Source organism: Pseudorasbora parva, chromosome 19 (assembly GCF_024679245.1).
Source record: "Pseudorasbora parva isolate DD20220531a chromosome 19, ASM2467924v1, whole genome shotgun sequence".
In the NCBI taxonomy this organism is placed as follows: domain Eukaryota; kingdom Metazoa; phylum Chordata; class Actinopteri; order Cypriniformes; family Gobionidae; genus Pseudorasbora; species Pseudorasbora parva.
In genome coordinates this window covers 31,933,060-31,951,302 of record NC_090190.1, presented here as the reverse complement: position 1 = coordinate 31,951,302, position 18,243 = coordinate 31,933,060, and the positions used below count along the sequence as shown (strand labels likewise).

At 41.5% G+C, this 18,243-nt stretch overlaps 1 protein-coding gene across 1 annotated transcript; it reads left to right on the top strand.

The window, feature by feature from the left end:
- The first annotated feature begins 307 nt into the window (after positions 1-307).
- LOC137048192 (C3a anaphylatoxin chemotactic receptor-like) lies at positions 308-3,809 on the top strand. Its single transcript, XM_067426230.1, has 3 exons — positions 308-421; positions 2,258-2,780; positions 2,868-3,809. Exons 2-3 carry the CDS (start codon positions 2,277-2,279, stop codon positions 3,351-3,353), a joined length of 990 nt encoding a protein of 329 aa, XP_067282331.1. The 5' UTR covers positions 308-421; positions 2,258-2,276; the 3' UTR covers positions 3,354-3,809.
- The last annotated feature ends 14,434 nt before the right edge of the window (positions 3,810-18,243 follow it).

Genomic DNA, 18,243 nt, shown 5'->3' with positions numbered 1-18,243 from the left:
TGTTGACTAGCCTTTTGTCCACACACTTAAGGTATTTAAATGGCTTTGTGGAGTACTCAGAAATCTAGTGCTGAATAGATTTTGGTCTGTTTGTAGATTAAATGTGCACATCTCCTCCCTCTTCCTGCCTATCTAGAATTTGTTGCCACATAGCACATTTTAGAATGACTGTGCAAAAGATTCTGTGTGTGTGGGGGGGGGGGGGAAGCCTGTTCATAATTAAATTAAAGTGATGTCCATGAACTTAGTTGTATATTTCTTTGCACATTAGTGGTACAATGACTATTTAATACTCAGACATAGTCTATGCTCATATTCACAAAGGATTTTGGAATGCGGTTTATCCTGAGAACGACAGCTGGTTAGTGCAACAACAACAACAACAACAACAACAAAAAACGCTCATCATCACTGTGTTCAGGTAAGAACATTTATCACCAGATCTAATTTCCTTTTTTTTTTAATCATTTTATAATATATCAGATAAAGGGTAAGTTTAAATGTGACCCTGAACCAAAACAAAAAAAAAAAACAGTCAAAAGTCACACGGTATATTTGTGGCAATAGCCAACGATACATTGTATGGATCAAAATGATAGATTTTTCTTTTATGCCAAAAATCATTAGGATATTACACTGTAAATAAAAGGCAAATTTTGAACTTTTGCAGTACAATCGACTTGGATGTTTAAGTTATTTCAACTTAAATTATGTTAAACTGACTTGAGTTCCATCTTGTATAACTAATAAAAACAAGTTTAACATTTAACATTTTAACATTTAGACATAGTCTAACATAGTTACATAGTTAACATTTCTTAACTTATATTGATGAGTTAAAACAGTGTCAAAACATATGTTGTCATAACTTATTGAACATATAATTTTTTACAGTGTAGGTAAAGATAGAGTTCCATGAAGATATTTGGTAAAAATATGACTAATGGTGAACTAACCCATTTATTAATGATTACTGCATCAGCAACTAATGAAGATTCTACATGATTAATAGATTAAGTAATCATTAAATTGTTATTAGTTACTTATGTCAAAATGTATTAATTCCTTAATAACATTATATTAATTAATAATTTAAATTAATGTGTTAATTACCACAAGGGGTCAAAGCCATGGATTTCAACTTCCAGTTGTTTGCTTTAATGAATCATTAGCTAATGATTTATATAGGTATCATTATGTTATGACTTTACTTGTTGGGGCACATGAATATGAACTGCCCCCAACAAGTAAAGTCATAACATAATATCTTTATAAATCATTAGCTAATGATTAATTAAAGCAAACAACTGGAAGTTGAAATCCATGGTTTAGACCCCTTGTGGTAATTGACACTTTATTGAAGTAAATTATGACATATGTAACTAATAACAAATTAATGATTACTTAATATATTAATCATGTAGAATCTTCATTAGTTGCTGATGCAGTAATCATTAATAAATGGGTTAGTTCACCATTAGTCATACATTAACTCATGATTATCTGTGTATTAGTTAAGCATGAATTAATGCATTTTAGTGCGCCCGTATTGTAAAGTGTTTCCAGATATTTAGTAAATTTCCTACCATAAATATATAAAAAAAATTGTAGTAGTAGTAGTAATATGCATTGCTAAGGACTTAATTTGGACAACTTTAAAGGCGATTTTCTCAATATTTAGATTTTTTTGCACCCTCTTTTTCAAATATTGTACCTTAGTCAAATATTATCATATCAAAAGCTTATTTATTCAGCTTTCAGATGATGTATACATCTCAATTTTACAAAATTCAACCGCATGACTGGTTTTGTGGTCCAGGGACACAAATAAGTAAAAATGTCAATAATTTGTTTAATATAAGTAACATATAATAATATAAATAAAATACATTTGATTAAGTGTGAATAAGGTACGAATTAAATCCTAAATGTAATGAGAGCTGAGTAGTCAAATCTGGTTTCCCATGATTTAGCAGGGAAATTCTAAATCTATAGCCGAAGTCAATGCTCCTATTGTGACTTTTAAGTAAACCCTATCAGTTTAACAACCTAGATCCTTTTGGTTGCCAGACAACTCTCATTATGTTTATTTAACTGTGTGGTAAAGCTCATGAAACTATAGCTTGGTAACCACACACTTAAGTTGCGCAGAATGCGTGGGCAGATCAAAGTTGAGTGCATAAGCGTATGTAGGTTGCCATAAACCTTCAGAAGAAAAACGGAAAACCTTTTAAGGATTTATCTGTCTTGCCTGTAGATTGACCTTGAATACAACTATGTCTGTTCACTCCAACTCTACAATCTCAACTGACTCTTTGAAAAAGACAGTGGACATTGTCTTCTACACCATCATCGTTCTCCTTGGCACCACCGGGAACTCTGTGGTCATCTGGGTTGCCGGCTTCCGCATGAAGCCCAATGTCACTAACGTTTGGTTGGTCAATCTGGCTGCGGCTGACCTGATCTTCTGCCTGACACGAGCCATTTCGCTCCACAGAAAACTTTTCTACGACCACTGGCCTTTTGGGGTCTTTCTCTGCAAGTTCAACGGTTTCATCAAGTACGCCAACATGTTCTGCAGTGTTTTTCTTCTGGCTGTCATCAGTGTGGATCGAGCGCTGTGTGTCTGGCGACCAGTGTTCACCAGGAAACGACGGACGGTATATGCTGCTCGTCTGGTCAGTGTGGGAGTTTGGATCGTGGCGCTGATCTTTAGTTCACCGTATTTTGTGTACCGGCAGGTCTACCTTGAAAACAACTTGACCAAGTGCTCAGTGGAGGTCAGAATGGCTTTATAAATTACTGCATGCACCTTGCATACATTTTTTATTGTTATTATGAATATATATGTATTCATTCATTTACAGGACAAAGGAGCAGAAGAAGAAGGTGAAAGTTCAGCAAAGTATGTCTATTACTGCATTCGTTTCGTCTGTGGATTCCTGTTGCCCTTCCTGGTCATCCTGATATGTTACATACTAGCTGCTGTTGGGATACGCAGAACGCGGCTCTCTGGCAAATCAAGGCCTCTTCGGATTCTTGTTGTATTGGTCTGTGCTTTTTTCTTATGCTGGGCCCCCTACCATGTTGTAGGTCTGGTCAAGTTGGTGAATGAAGACAACAAAATAGAAAAATTTAAATGGAGAATGGTTTCAAACTTAGCCTATTTCAACAGCTGCATTAACCCAGTGATGTACTTCTTCATGGGACTGGATGTTAGTCGACAATGCAACCAAAGTTTGTCTGGGATTTTTCACAGAGCTCTTATAGAGGAAGGCCAAACCTTGTCCCATGTCTCTGGGGAAGAAAGTTTTAATTCCATTCCAAAAATTGAGTGTGTCACTAAAGACTAAAAGTTTTTACTCTCTCTTTCTTGTTCATTTGTCAGGTCTGTCAGATTTTTTGCTTTGTTTTGTTTTTATTAGTATCTTACACATTGAAAAATGTACATAGTTCAGTGTCTGGTCTTCTGGTTAGCTTTCGCCTAGTTGGAGCCTTTATGAAATATTCAGCAAAATATTTCAATTAAGGACATGCATAATATGTGTAATTAGTTTTATACAAATGTTTATGCAATAATTGCACACCTTTATTATGTCTGACGGATGTGTGAATGTTTGCTAATTAACAGGATGACAGATAAGCCTTCCTGAGGCAGGAAGAGTAAGCGGAAATTATTTGTGACCAAATAAGGGAATGAACATGATTTTGGACAAGGTTTATGAAAATTGGGGGTAATGTGAGCTAAATTTCCCTTTTTTTAAATTTCTGTAATATTTACCAATGCAATAAATGTGTATGAAGCTGTGAAAGCTTCTGATGCAATTTCTCTTCATCAGAAAAACTAAACAAAACATGTTTCCCAGTTTAAATGTCTTTTAAACCTTCATGACCTCGTAGCATGGTTGAACACACTGAAATATAGCAGCTACATCTGCAGTGACAAGCAAAAAAAAATAAAAGGTTGTGCAATATTGCAAAATGATGTGCACAATAATGCTAAATAATGATGTGTTAGCCAAAATAATATCTACTACACTGTCCAGAAGGGAAGTTGAGTTATAATGTGAAATACTTTTGAAAAAAAATATTTACACATTTGCATAAAACACCTAAATGAGATGCACGAACAGTGACTCTTGGACCGTGGCCCTCTTACCCCGTTTTTTCTCTGGGAAAAAGATATAATAAGCCTAAAATCAGCCTTAAAGTCAGCTTACAGTGTTCTTTTTATAATACTGCATGTTACCTTTGACAAGAAATGCCACAAGCAAATATTAGAGTGAGTGAGAGAGTTAAAAAAAAAAGCATTGTTGCAAATAACTTCATCACGCAACCAGTGTGTCATTTCAATGGAATATTGTGACACCTGGCCACAAAACTATCAAATTAAACAAAACTGAATGTACGCCGATACATCATGACTGATAATGCTCAGACCAAAGTGCACATTAGTGACAGATACTTTCCGCATGAAATCAGAAACACACACCTCTGCAATTTCACCAACATCCTCTTCAACACTCCCTGCCTGTCTGGAGGAGATAAGAGTGTGGATGAAGCACAACTTCCTCCAGTTAAACAGCTTTAAAACTGAGGCAATTCTTGTTGGCACACCACATCAAACACAGTCTTCCCTTATAACTGGTATACTATCTGGTCATGATGTTCCCCTCTCCACAACTGTCACCAATCTTGGTGTAAGATTTGACCCACAACTCAGCTTCGAAGCTCATATTAAAAACCTCTGCAAGACATCTTTCCTTAGCAGATGCTGAAAAACTGGTCAACGCCTTTGTCTCCTCCAGATTGGATTACTGTAACGCACTTCTCCTCGGGATCCCTAACAACAGCTTGCGGAGACTGCAGTATGTTCAGAATTGTGCAGCAAGGATCCTGTTGAGAGTTCGAAAATACGATCACATCACACCCATTCTCCATTCACTTCACTGGCTTCCTGTTACCACCAGGATTGAATATAAGGTCTCCCTTCTAACCCACCAGTGCATCTATGGAAATACTCCTGCCTATCTAAAAGAACGTCTCAGACCTTAAAGGGTTAGTTCACCCCAAAATTAAATTTCTTTCATTAATGACTCACCCCAATGTTGTTCCACACTCTGTTCATCCTCAGAACACAGTTTAAGATATTTTAGATTTAGTCCGAGGCCTTTCTGTCCTTTGAATTTAAGTGTATGCCCACTTGCTGTCCACGTCCAGAAGGTAATGAAAACATCATCAAAGTAGTCCATATGTGACATCAGTTGGTTAGTTAGACTCTTTTGAAGCGTCAACAATACATTTTGGTCCAAAAATAACAAAAAATACAACTTTACTCAGCATTGTCTTCTCTTCCGCGTTTGTTTTCAAACCTCAAATAAAGAATCAAACGGTCGTGAATCAGCAGATTGATTTGTGATTCATATCGCCAATGTCACGTGATTTCAGCAGTTTGCCAGTTTGACACGCGATCCGAATCATTATTCATGACCGTTTGATTCTTTATTTGAGGAACACGGAAGAGAAGACAATGCTGAATAAAGTCGTATTTTTTGTTATTTTTGGACCAAAATGTATTGACGATGCTTGTCGAGTTATTAATGAAAGAAATTTAATTTTTGGGTAAACTAACCCTTTAAACTACAGCTTGTTTGCTCCGTTCAACAAACTCAAAGAAGAACAAAACTAGGACTACAAAATTCGACTGCTTTACGGCATATACGTCACTTCCACCACCACCACCAAAACCTCCTTAAATTCGGACGTGCGAGCCGAACTATTGTTTGTTTGTCGGATGTTATAGTCATGTTCGAAGCAGCACAGAGAAATAAGAAAGCAAAAGGTACGACCACAAGGTGGAGGAAATGAAAAGTGATCGGATTAAAGGCAGGACGAGCATCAACATTGGGTCACCGTTTGCTCATTGGCATGAGCTGAAGGAGGCGTGCCCGACCGATGCTGACTTGGCTGTCATGCTTGCTATGGTTATTCCTCTCTTAGCTGTCCATCGTATGTTCGATGATGACATTTGCTCCAGGGATGGAGGGTAGGGGGTAGGGTCAGGGGGAGGATTTCAGCGACTTTGCCGCTGGTGCCACTTCTCATGGGCGTTGAGTCCAATCCTTGAGCCACACACTCTTCCGCAGATGGAGCAGGGGAAACCAGACACCAGGGGGGTACCAGCCGCCCGCTGGTGTCTCTTGATGCGTCTCTCGGATCGTCTGTCTTGGTTTTTTTGATGTATTTGAAAGACTGCAGTGGCATAGTTGATCTGCCAGGCTGATCTGTCAAGTACCAGAGATTCGAGTTGCGTGAGGGGAATGTTTTCTTGCTTCAGAAGGTCCCTGGTGTAGTCCTTTAAGCGCCGCTTTTGTCCTCCAGCAGAGCGCTTTGAGCCCAGTAGTTGACTGTAGAGGACTTGGTGAGGCAGGCGGTGTTCTGGCATGCATATAGTGTGCCCTATCCAATGCAGATGTTTTTTGGCCACAGCTGCTTCCATGCAGATTGAGCCAGTATTGCTGAGGATGGCTGTGTAGGGGATTCGGTCTTCCCAGGACAAGTTGAGGATCTTCTGTAGGCAGCAGATATGGAAGGCCTCCAGGTTGGTGATGTGCTGGCGGTAAGGGGTCCATGACTCTGCCCCATAAAGCAGAGTAGAAAGACATACCGCATTATACACAGCGACCTTGGTACTGACCTTCAGGTCCCTGCAGCGTAGACATCCAAAAGATGATGAAGCTTTATTTATCCAGGTGTGTATTTCTTTATCAAGGGAGCAGCTTGAGGACAAAGTGGAGCTGAGATAGATGAAGTGGTCCACTGTTTTAAGTGGAATACCATTTATATGAAAGCTGGGGGGTGTGGAGACAGAGGTGGTTATTATTATGGTTATTATTACCTACCACTCAAACATTAAAATGAAGTATCATAGATTCTGTAAAACGGTAACCAATAGACTATAGGCTACTATAATGACGCTGGATTGTAAACGTGAGCATCACGATCATTTGGCATTTGAAAAAAATAAAACCCATGAAATTCTATTTATATGACATGCTGAAACATATGCCATTGTACCTGGGATGAAGACATTTCACACGTGGTTTTTTCCAACCCGCGGGTCCCGCTTTTGTGAAATTATTTGGCCCGGCCCGCACCACTGTAGGCCTATATATTTTTACAACCCGCTCCGCACCCGCGACTATAGGCAATAGACATTTGGGGTTATGAGACGACCAGCTCATCACTAGTTCAGGGCTATCATGGTATCATGTCAACAAATGCATGTGCACATCCTGATGTAGGATGACAGATTTTATGACAGTAGTAGAGGACAATATTTTTTTCCAACTGAAGGGGGACCCCGAGAGCAAGAGTTACCTAGTGCTGATTTAACTATTAAATCTATTAGTATTTTACCCATTTTCTTTTTAAATGATCTTAACTGTAGCACTTTAAGATTTGTTCCAAATGTAAAGTGCAATATAAATAAAATGTATTATTATTATTATTATTATTATTATTATTATTATTATTATTAATTACAACAAATGTGGATAACTGTTTTCTCAACAAAAGCCTAACATAAAAAACAGTGGCAGCAGTGGCCAGAATAAAAAGTCATGCAATATATTAGATTTAAAAAACACAACAGCAAAATATTGCAGCATTACAGCTTATAATTGATGTGGTTTAAATGAACAGCTTTTTGTCTGGCTATCACCAACTTAACTTAATCTTTTAAGATTGAACATTGGTCTGGGGAGTCTGCTATGTACTTTCTTCTGCACAAGAGGCATGATCACTGAGCATAATTCAAATGACTCTGTACGCAATTGGATAGTCCTTCAACCAATCAGACCACAAGAGGTGTGATTAATAGTAGAGGTGTAACGATTCATCTACTACATCGATGTATCGATTTATATTCCTATGATCCAACCACATCGATCTGTGCTCGGCAAGTTGGCCTTCCGGACCACATATATCGATCTAATATTGTTTTAAAAGGTAATCGCTCGATTGTATCGATAATGGGAAATAACACATTTGATTTAAGCACGTCAGACTTTATATGGATGTTTTTTCTTAGCCCTTTTAATGATAAAGGCATTAAACGTAGGCTACTCAGTCTGCCTATATGACGTCAGCCGCACGCGCCAGCAGCCGTGCAAAGAAAACAAAACATAGTACGGACAGGATTTGTCATGACAGCGGATGACAGAGGAGAAGCCAAAGAGCGAGAACTTATCAAGCAACCATTGCGGTCCAGTGTGAGAAAACACTTTAGTAAAGACGGAGACGTTCTAAATAAATCGCTCACTGTTTATAGTAGGAGCAGGTTCAGCCACTGCTCATTCAACCTGAAGAAATGTTAGTTGCAATTTATTTTTGATATTAATATTGTAATATTTTTATGTTGGAAAAACAAGCAGAAGTAGCAGTAGTAGTATGTTGGTTGCACTTACTGTACTTTTAATCGTTTACTTGTTTGTTTATATCCATAATTAATTAATATCTGTGTAGCACCCTCTTCCCTCTCTAGATTGAGGTATCTGAGCTCTTAGGGCGGGTACTCGGGTTCGAATTTTACAGTCTCTCGACTAATTATAAAGGAACTTTCTTAACACCCTTTAACCAATACCAATTTTCCTCTTTCCTTATACTGGGCCTTTTATGTCAATGGACTCAATAGCAATATGCAAATATGTACTTTTACCAATGCTATCACTTCAGAGAAACTAAGAATAATTGACTGAGATCACTTCAAATAAACAATCACAGTATTTATTAAAGCCAATAAGAAGTTATGGGAGGGAAAAGATCAATAAAAAGATTGAAAATAACCAATAGAAGATACAATTAAATGTATCTACTTCAACATACGGTCACAGACCGACAGTTAAACAGATGCTCACTCTGAGGTTAATCCACTTGACAACTGGTTTGATAACCCACTGATGAATATATGAATTCACCCGCTGAGTATACTTTATCCCTCAATAGGATTTCTCGAACACGGTGTTAAAACCCCTGAAATAAATTTAAATGGACAATAAATGCCCTTTACAGTAAAATCCCAGTCCACAGAACTTTGAGTACAAAATGCTAAAACAATGATACAGTGAAAAATAAACACATTAACTCACGTGGGCCCACTCACACACACACATACATACATAATCAAGCTCACCCCCGTTGCAGGCCTGTATCGTCGCTCGCGTGCGTTGTGGCCACAAACAAAAAGATAATTGGCCGCTTCACTCCGAAGAGCCAAATAAACTAAAAAGTACCTTGCGCGCTCCCCGCGTTGGGAAACACTAAACACAGTTCGTCACGGATGGCGCGTCCGTGCCTCCTCACCGATCCCTCGTTGCCAGGGGAACCCTGAACCCCTCGGCGATTCAGGGCGCTACCTGGATGTCCAGTCGTGCAGTCTTTATCACCGTTGGTCACGTTGATCTTTAATGCACACACTCACGCTTCACCACATCAGCATCAGAACACTCAGTCACTGTTGCGTTTATCCCTCGTTTAACACTCACACAAGTGCAGCTGACAAGCTAACAGATGACTCATCTTTTCTCCACAAGACCATACAAACTCTTGAGAAAGTAGCTACATTTAACTGGCGATTTGCCAGATACACTACTTTCACACTGCTTTGTTAGAGAAATAAAATAAAATCAATCCTAGTCGGATTAATCACAAGTTTTCTGACACATATAGAGGTGCACTCTTCACTTCACCTCTCACACATTCCCCTTTTTTCCTCCCTCCCTCTGTCCCGCCCCAAAACTCACAAGAACCAATTACACATCCCCTCTACCTACGTATCAGGCGGGCTTATAACATTATACACCAATGACTAAAACTTAACTCTAACTTGCTTGCAAACCCCACGTTTTCCCCATGTACATTACAACCAAACATTATTCCCGAACGACTCTCTTAAAGGTGCAGGTCTCCCTATACACATCATAACGAATCCTGAAGTCAGTACTCAAAAAACATATTACTAAGGGTTTTAAATAGTCCCTGATAACTCTGGGGGAAAAACTCCCTGGGTTACACTCTCCCCTCTCTAAAATTCTCATGTCCCCATGAGACTACAAGGAACGTTAATCTCAGATCTGCATTGTTGCTATAGTATTTGAATTAGAGTTCAGTGGGGCACATTTAGCACACTGGGCCAGTGGATGACACCACAGAGTACCACAAACGTTGTTCATCTCAGAAGAGTTTTCAAGTTGTATGACCATACCTCTGTACACTATAGATAAAGGTTTGTCTGAAGGCTTGCCTAGATCATCGTAACTGAGCTTCATGACTGGTCTCAGGGTTCTCTTTGGACGACTATCAGTAGATGCGGTCTCCACTGTTGGCATGTTGCAGATTTGAATTTCTCTCTCCGTTTGTAACTCCTCCTCTTCCAATTCAGGGTTTGAATAGGAATTTCCTCTCATCCTCTCTTCCAAACTTTTCTCAGCCACATTTTCTTTCGGAGTTCGACTCCCCTCCACTCTGTGCACAACTTCCTCAGCAACCAGCTCGGGCAACAATATCTCCAGTGGCTTGATCTGCATTCCTCCTCGATCTCGTAAGGGGTAACTAATATCATCCTCGCTGTCAGAAGATGTTTCCCCTCTGCTGGGTCCATTTGAGTTAGCCATTTTTCCTCTTACTTGTTCTTTCTTTGCAGTTTCAGCTCTAGTTACTGGAGGTCTTGAGTCTTCTCCATCTCTCAGCGCAGGAATTCTCACGCTGTCTCCGATTGACAATAGATGATCTCTGTGGAGAGTCTTCAGTCGTCCAGATCCTGTTTCAGGCCTTAACTTGTATACAGGTAAGTTCCTTAATTTCTCCATTACAATGTAAGGCACAGCAGTCCTCCAGTTTATGTTTTCCTGTTTGTGCCAGGTTTCGTATGAAAACACGATCTCCTTTTTCCAGCATTTGGGCTTTCACTCTCGTCATAACGTTGTTTGTTCCGTTGATGACTTTTCAGGGATGTCGCTTCTGCTAATTGGTAAGCCTTCTGAAGTTCACATCGCATGTTTTCCACATACTGCTGATATGTTACTTCCTTCTCTCCATCAGGCGAAGTACCAAAGCAAAGATCCACTGGGAGACGAGCCTCTCTCCCAAACAAGAGATAGTACGGAGAGTAGCCAGTCGCTTTGTTCTTGGTACAGTTATAAGCGTGTACCAACTGGATGATATGTTGGCTCCATCTAGCTTTCTTTGCTGGATCCAGTGTACCCAACATTGACAGAAGGGTGCGATTGAATCGCTCAGGTTGTGGGTCACCCTGCGGATGGTACGGTGAGGTACGGGATTTTCGAATACCCAACATCCCAAGGAGCTCCTTAATGAGACGGCTTTCAAAGTCTCTTCCTTGGTCAGAATGTATCCGTGCAGGTAGACCATAGTGCACAAAAAACTTCTCCCATAGAACCTTGGCCACTGTCAAAGCTCTTTGATCCTTTGTGGGGAAGGCTTGAGCATACCTTGTAAAATGATCTGTTATGACCAAGACATTCGCAATACCTTTGGCATCAGGTTCTATAGAGAGGAAATCCATACATACAAGGTCTAAGGGCCCACTGCTGGTGATGCGATTCAGTGGAGACTTCTGCGGCAAAGTTTTCCTGGCCACACACCTTCCACAAGTCTTTACGTACTGCTCAATGTCATGATTCATTTTAGGCCAGTAAAACCTATCTCTTAGCAGTTCAACAGTCCGCTCCACCCCTAGGTGACCAGCATCATCATGCAAGGATTTCATTACTTGAAGATGGAACTTCTCAGGTAAAACCATTTGCCACCTTTCTTTCTCATCTTGATCTGTGGTGACTCTATAGAGAAGATTGTTTCTGATGGTTAATTTTTGGCTGTCGTTGTAACAGTACCACAGCGGGATTTGAGCTTTTGGGCATTGTAAGCACTTTGTTCAAAGCCACCTCTTTTTTTACAGGAGCAATTATGGGGTCTTGATCTTGAGCTGACATTAGATCTGCTTTTGTCCACCACTCCATCTGACCAGTTTCAAGCGGTGCAGGACAGGCATACATTGTTGGAATACTTTGTGGAGAGACACAGTGTTGGTCTATCAACCTTGAAGGAGAATCCTCACCTTGGGACGAACTGGTTAGATGACACACTGCTTTCACTGCTGTGGGAGGCATTTCTGTCCACTCCTCAGACTCCAGATGGCAAGGATAACGAGACAGTACATCCGCATCCACATTTTGTTTCCCTGGCTTATATTGTAAGCTGAAATCATAAGTGGCTAATGCAGCTAGCCATCGATGTCCAGTGGCATTCAACTTGGCACTCGTCAGGATGTAAGTGAGTGGGTTATTATCGGTTCTCACAACGAATTTGACACCATATAGGTAGTCGTGGAACTTATCAACTACTGCCCACTTGAGAGCCAGAAACTCAAGTTGGTGAGTCGGATAGCGTTGTTCTGTAGCACTCAACTTTCGGCTTGCGTAAGCCACTGGACGCAACCCCTCTGGGTGTTCTTGATTTAGGACTGCACCTAATCCATTCAAACTGGCGTCAACATGAAGCACATAGGGCTTAGTGGAATCCGCAAAGGCTAAGACAGGGGCATTGGTAAGGCAGCGAACAATGTTCTTGAATGCTTCCGTGCATGCTTGATTCCAGCGTTCACCAAAAGGTTCATTTTCCTTGAAATACTTCCCTGTTGAAGCAGTGTTTCTTTTCCCATTCACTGGTGGATAACCTTTGGTAAGGTCCGTCAGGGGTCTCACAATTGCGGCATAGTTCTTAATAAAGCGCCGGTAAAACCCGCAAAATCCTAAGAAAGACCGCAAGGCTTTGAGGTCAGTCGGCATTTTCCAGCGGGTGACTGCTTCCACCTTCTCTGGGTCAGGTGCAACTCCAGAAGCAGAAACTATATGTCCCACATACTTGACTTTTTCTTGACAGAATTGGCATTTATCGATAGACACTTTTAATCCAAACTCCTCAAGACGGTCAAGCACTTTAAAGAGTCTCTCTTCGTGTTCTTCCAGGGTATGACCAAACACGATCACATCATCCAGGTAAACGATAACCTGCAGTAAGTGCATGTCTCCCACTACCTTCTCCATAAGCCGCTGGAATGTAGCAGGAGCTCCAGTAACCCCTTGCGGCATGCGCTCGAACTGATAAAACCCCAATGGGCATATGAATGCAGTTTTGTCCTTGCTTTCCTCCTCCATCTCCACCTGATAGTAACCACTTCGCAAGTCCAATACTGAAAACCATTGACTACCAGATAAGCAATCCAGCACCTCATCTATTCTTGGGGTGGTATACTGGTCGGGAACAGTTCGACTGTTGAGTGTACGATAGTCAATACACATTCTCACATTTCCATTTTTCTTTCTTGCAATCACAATGGGTGATGCGTAAGGACTTCGGGACTCTGTTATTATACCAGCTGCCAGCAGATCTTTTATGTGTCTGCGCACATCATCAATATCGGCAGGCGTTATGCGACGGGATCGCTCTCTGAATGGCCTGGGGTCATTTAATTGAATGTGATGTTTCACACCCTTTGCCACTCCAACATCCTACTCCTCAAGTGAGAACACATTGCTCCTTTCAGACAGCTTTTCCCGTAACCTTCTTTCCCATTCAACAGAAATGAAAGATGTGCCAAAGTTAAACAAATCTGGGTCGATTTTCTTTGAACTGATCCTCTTTCTGCGAGTCTCTGTGACAGTATCAGTCGGAAACATGTGAGCAAGGACCGTGCCAGGGGGTACAGCAACCTCTTTGGATGTTTCATTATGCACAGGCAGCTGAAACGTGTCCATATCTATGGCTGAGAATGGTAGCACCACAGGTGGAACGAATAGTCCTGCAGGTAACTGGTCCTCAGTTGCAGCTTCAACTACAAAGATGTCCTTCTTCAATGGTTTTTCATACTCCATCTTACAGTCTGCATATATTTCACCTCTTGGAGGAACAATAAGAGCACGGGGACCTTCCCATTTTACCCTCGCATCTGGCAGATCTGCACTTCCTTCTGACTTTTTGGTTAAACAGACATCTGGGGAGTTTGACTGGATCCTTAAGGCATGCAATACATGGGGAGTAGCATGGTCTTCACTCAATGCGGCTAATCTTCCAAAGAAGCTGGCATTCGTCCCAATTATCACAGGAACTTGCGGAAACCCTTGAGGCTCAGGACAAACTAAAGCTAAAATGGATATAGACTCTTCCACTCCAGTTAACACAGCAGGAAATGAGGCATCAATCACAATGTACCCCTTGTACGGGTAGCTTGAGGAGCTCAATCCCCAAATAGAGAGTCCATGAAGAGGCTGTAATGGCACCTCAGGTAGGTTCTTCAAATACCATGAGTCAAAGACAATGGTTACCTGAGACCCACTGTCTAGCAGCGCTTTGCATGGATGTCCATTAATCTTCACTGAAACCGTGGATGAGGGACCCACCAGTCCCTTTGGCAGACAGTTTGTTCCTGAAACATCAACTTGACTTCTTGCAGAATAACAATCATGGGGCCCAGCCTTAGAACTGTCTCTGGCAGAATCATTCCTTCCACTTTTCGCCTTCTTCAGTGAACGGAGGAGTTTCTGAATAACCAAAGCAAGATTTTCAGGAGCTTTACATTTTGGGGCGATGTGCCCATCTTCCCCACACCGATAACAGAAGTAATCTTCACGGTCGCTGGCAGATCTGACCCTTGACTGAGCAGAAACAGGTTTGGGTTGTGGTTGGGCATGTTCTACTGGCAAACCATAGCCTACCTTCATCACTCTTATCTGCTGCTGTAACTGTTGTATCTGTTGTTTTAGAGCTTCGACTTCTACATCTTGTGGCATCTCCCCACTTATCTTAGTGGGCTTAGATTTTGACTCTAGCATCCTGGAATCAGTGGCAAACTTTGCAGGTTCATCCCCCAATCTGGTTTCAAGGCCTGTATTTCTGCTCTTAGCTCACTCACAACGGCAAAACTGAGTTTTTGGTCCGGACTCTTTACATGCTTTACAGTAGTTCTGATTTTCTGTATTGCTGCTTCACTCTCTTCTGCTTCTCTGATCTCATTTAACAAAACTAAGAAGGTAGGTGGATGAGTTTTTCTTTCTCGCAGTCTTAACTGTAGAAGCATCATGTCTGACTCTACTGCTCCTCTTATCAATTGCTCTACTCTCACCCTATCCGCCATCTGTGGGGACAGTCCACCTTTCTGTATCACTTTGGTTAATGATTTTTCCACTCTGCGAAGAAAATCAGACAGTGGTTCACCTTGTAACAACAACGACTCATGAGTTTAATGTCTCGGGGAATAATTAACTCAAAAGGGATTTAATATTCAATATTCATGAATTTATGAATATGATTTGCCAGTTGTTCATTACGTATTAAAATTTTCCGATAGGGAAAATTGTTTAATTAAATACAAGTAACCCTTTATGAAATTGCTTGAAATTATCCTACTAAGTTTGTCCTGCAAATTAGTTATAGACTTTTCAAATCAATTCTCAATAATGGATTACTGCTTTACGAGCGCATGAGAAACATTAACTTTACTGATCAGGACAAGTTCAATATTTCAAATGGTCATACAGTTTACTTTACTAACATAGTAGCATAAGCAGTTAGGTAACGTTTAGATCGCAAGTTTCATTGACTTCGTGTATGTGGCAGAATAACAGATTCAACTCATTAAATGTCTTTTGAAGGTTTAATAAACACAGACTAAAAATAACACTACAATTCACGCAGAAAGTACATACTAAATATGCATCAAGAGAGTAGAAGTATAGATATTAACGAAAGAATACATAAAAGAGAATAATGAATAGACTGAAGTTAGAGAGAGATAAAAGAGAGAGAGAGAGACAAAGAGAGAGAGGGAGAGAGAGAGACAAAGAGAGTGGGGGAGGGTAAGAAACAGCTTTCCTTCTGTTCAACCAAATACGACCTTCACGGAGTTAATTTATCCCAACGGGAGAATAACACACCCTCTTTACAGCAGTAAGAAATAGAATACTTGCATTCTTTTTGGTTTCGTTTTGGCTTCTCGCTTGTGTGCGTATGTGTCTCTGCGTGTTCAAATGTCCTGCATGTCCGGCGGTCCTTTCCGAGGTTGGGAGGGAAGCGGCTGTTTGCTTTAGCGATGCTTCGTGTTCTTGAAGATCGGATTGTAGAAGAGAAGATTTTTGGAAGAGCTGAGGCCTGCTTGGAGGGCCTGCATTGGTGGCCTGGCTCAAGGGCCAGCCACAAAGACTTGTTGGTTCAGCCAGAGAGAGAAGAGAGAGTGGGGAGTGTAAGAGAGGAGGAGGGCATCCGAGGTCCTCCTTTTATGGTCTGGCCGTAGTCCCACCCTCCAGGGTTAGACTTAACCAATGAGAGTGTTGGGATTTCCCGGCGGGAAATTCCTCAGCAGACTTTATTGCTCTTTGTTTGAAGGTTCGACTCAGTGGGTCTCTGAGTCTTCATACTATAATTAATGCAACAAACACACACTGCATTTTCTGAATAAGTGATATACCTGGAAGTGTAAGTCGTGAAGTGAGCATTAATTTGATAGGAGACATGACATATATGAGGTTATCTGAACTAGTACTTTTTTAAGACACAGACAAAAAGATGCAAAATACCATACAGAAGAAACATTTTACAAAACAATTATGTGTTTACATATACTGTCCTGGGGTGCATGTTCATTTATAGATGGTTTGTCTATAATTTGAGGCAAAAGCTCTGTGTCTCTGTGTCAAAAGCTCTGTGGCCACATTCTTTCCGGCCATAAAAAAGATCTTATCAGATGGTTTCCAGGGTGACTGAAGAATCTCCCTCTGTTGTGTTGGGGGGGAAGGTATGCTAGTGAGCACAACTTTCAAAACATATTTGTTAAATGTAACTGGCGATTGTGTGTTTGATTCGCCTGAGTCGCTACATAATCCCCCCTTTCGCTAGTTGTTGTCCCTCCTATGGACAACAACGAGCGATATCAAAGATTCAGGAAGATCAGACACACCATAGCCATGTTAGGCTCCAGTTGTTTGTGTCTCCGGAAGTTATGGTCGTTCCACGGCAGATAAGGCAGACAGTAGCCCAGTTCAGGTCTCTGTGCTTGTGCAGCAGGTGTCGAGGCAGCAGGTGCCCTGACGGTGCGTCACCTGTCATCCAGAAGTCTGTTTGTGTGGTGCAGGTGTGCTGTGGGCTTTCTGCAGCCCTGGGTGGAACCATGTTCCTCGCAATGGCCAGTCAGTCCTTTAGGTCTCCTGCCTAGGAAGATGGACTGCATCTTGACACTTTTATGTCCTATGCTGACTAGGAACTTTTCAGAGGGTGCCTCGCATTGTGGCCAGGCTGGGTGCCTTCTGGTGATCCACTTTGGTTTCTCTGTTTCAAAGTTCAAAGTCATTGGGGTTTTGAGAATCCCTTCAGAGGCGGCCTTGTGTTCGTTTAAGGCCTTCTTTCTCAAATCACATGCATGACATAGTGTGGGGCTTGGCAGTATTGCCTACAAGATGACTAACTGGTGTTGGAGGAGAAGGTTCTTGAAGCTGGTGTAAGGTTAGGCAGAGGGCTTGGTCTCCTCCCCCCCTTTGCGTTTGTGTGCAGGGCTGGAGGAGCTTGCGCTGCTGATGTGAAGTTCAGGAGAGTACGTCTTTCTTTTGAGGATTCATTTGCAGTTGGTGATCAGTAGTCCAGGTTGCTCTCTCAGAACGATGCCCGAGGCTGGACTCGGTGTGATGATGTCTGGTGGTGGCTGGCCTCTGATTGTCTGGAGGCACAGGAGCATGATCACGGCCGCGTTTCTTAGGCATTTCCAGATCTGTTGCATGGCCTCAGTAGTGAAGTGGATGCCTCTGTCTGAGTTGATTCTCAGTGGCAATCTTGACAGGAAACAAATGTGATTCATCAGGTGGTATGCCGTGGTCTGGGCGGTGTCGTTGGGTGCTGGTTGACACTCCAACCACTTGGTAAACTGGCACACCACTGTGAGAAAGTACTTTTTGCCTTTTGTGGACCTGGGCAGGGGTTCTATCCGGTCGATTTGTAGGTTTGACCATGGGAAAGTGGTCCCTCTGTGTTGCAGTGGGGCTCTGTGGCTCGGGTTTGCTGGTTGGAACTGGCAGCGAACTAGCCCTTCTCTAACATACTCTGCTGCATCTTGATGCATCCCAGGCCCATATGCCACCTGTTTCAGTGTGTCATACGTGGCTCTGGTGCCGTGGTGTCCAG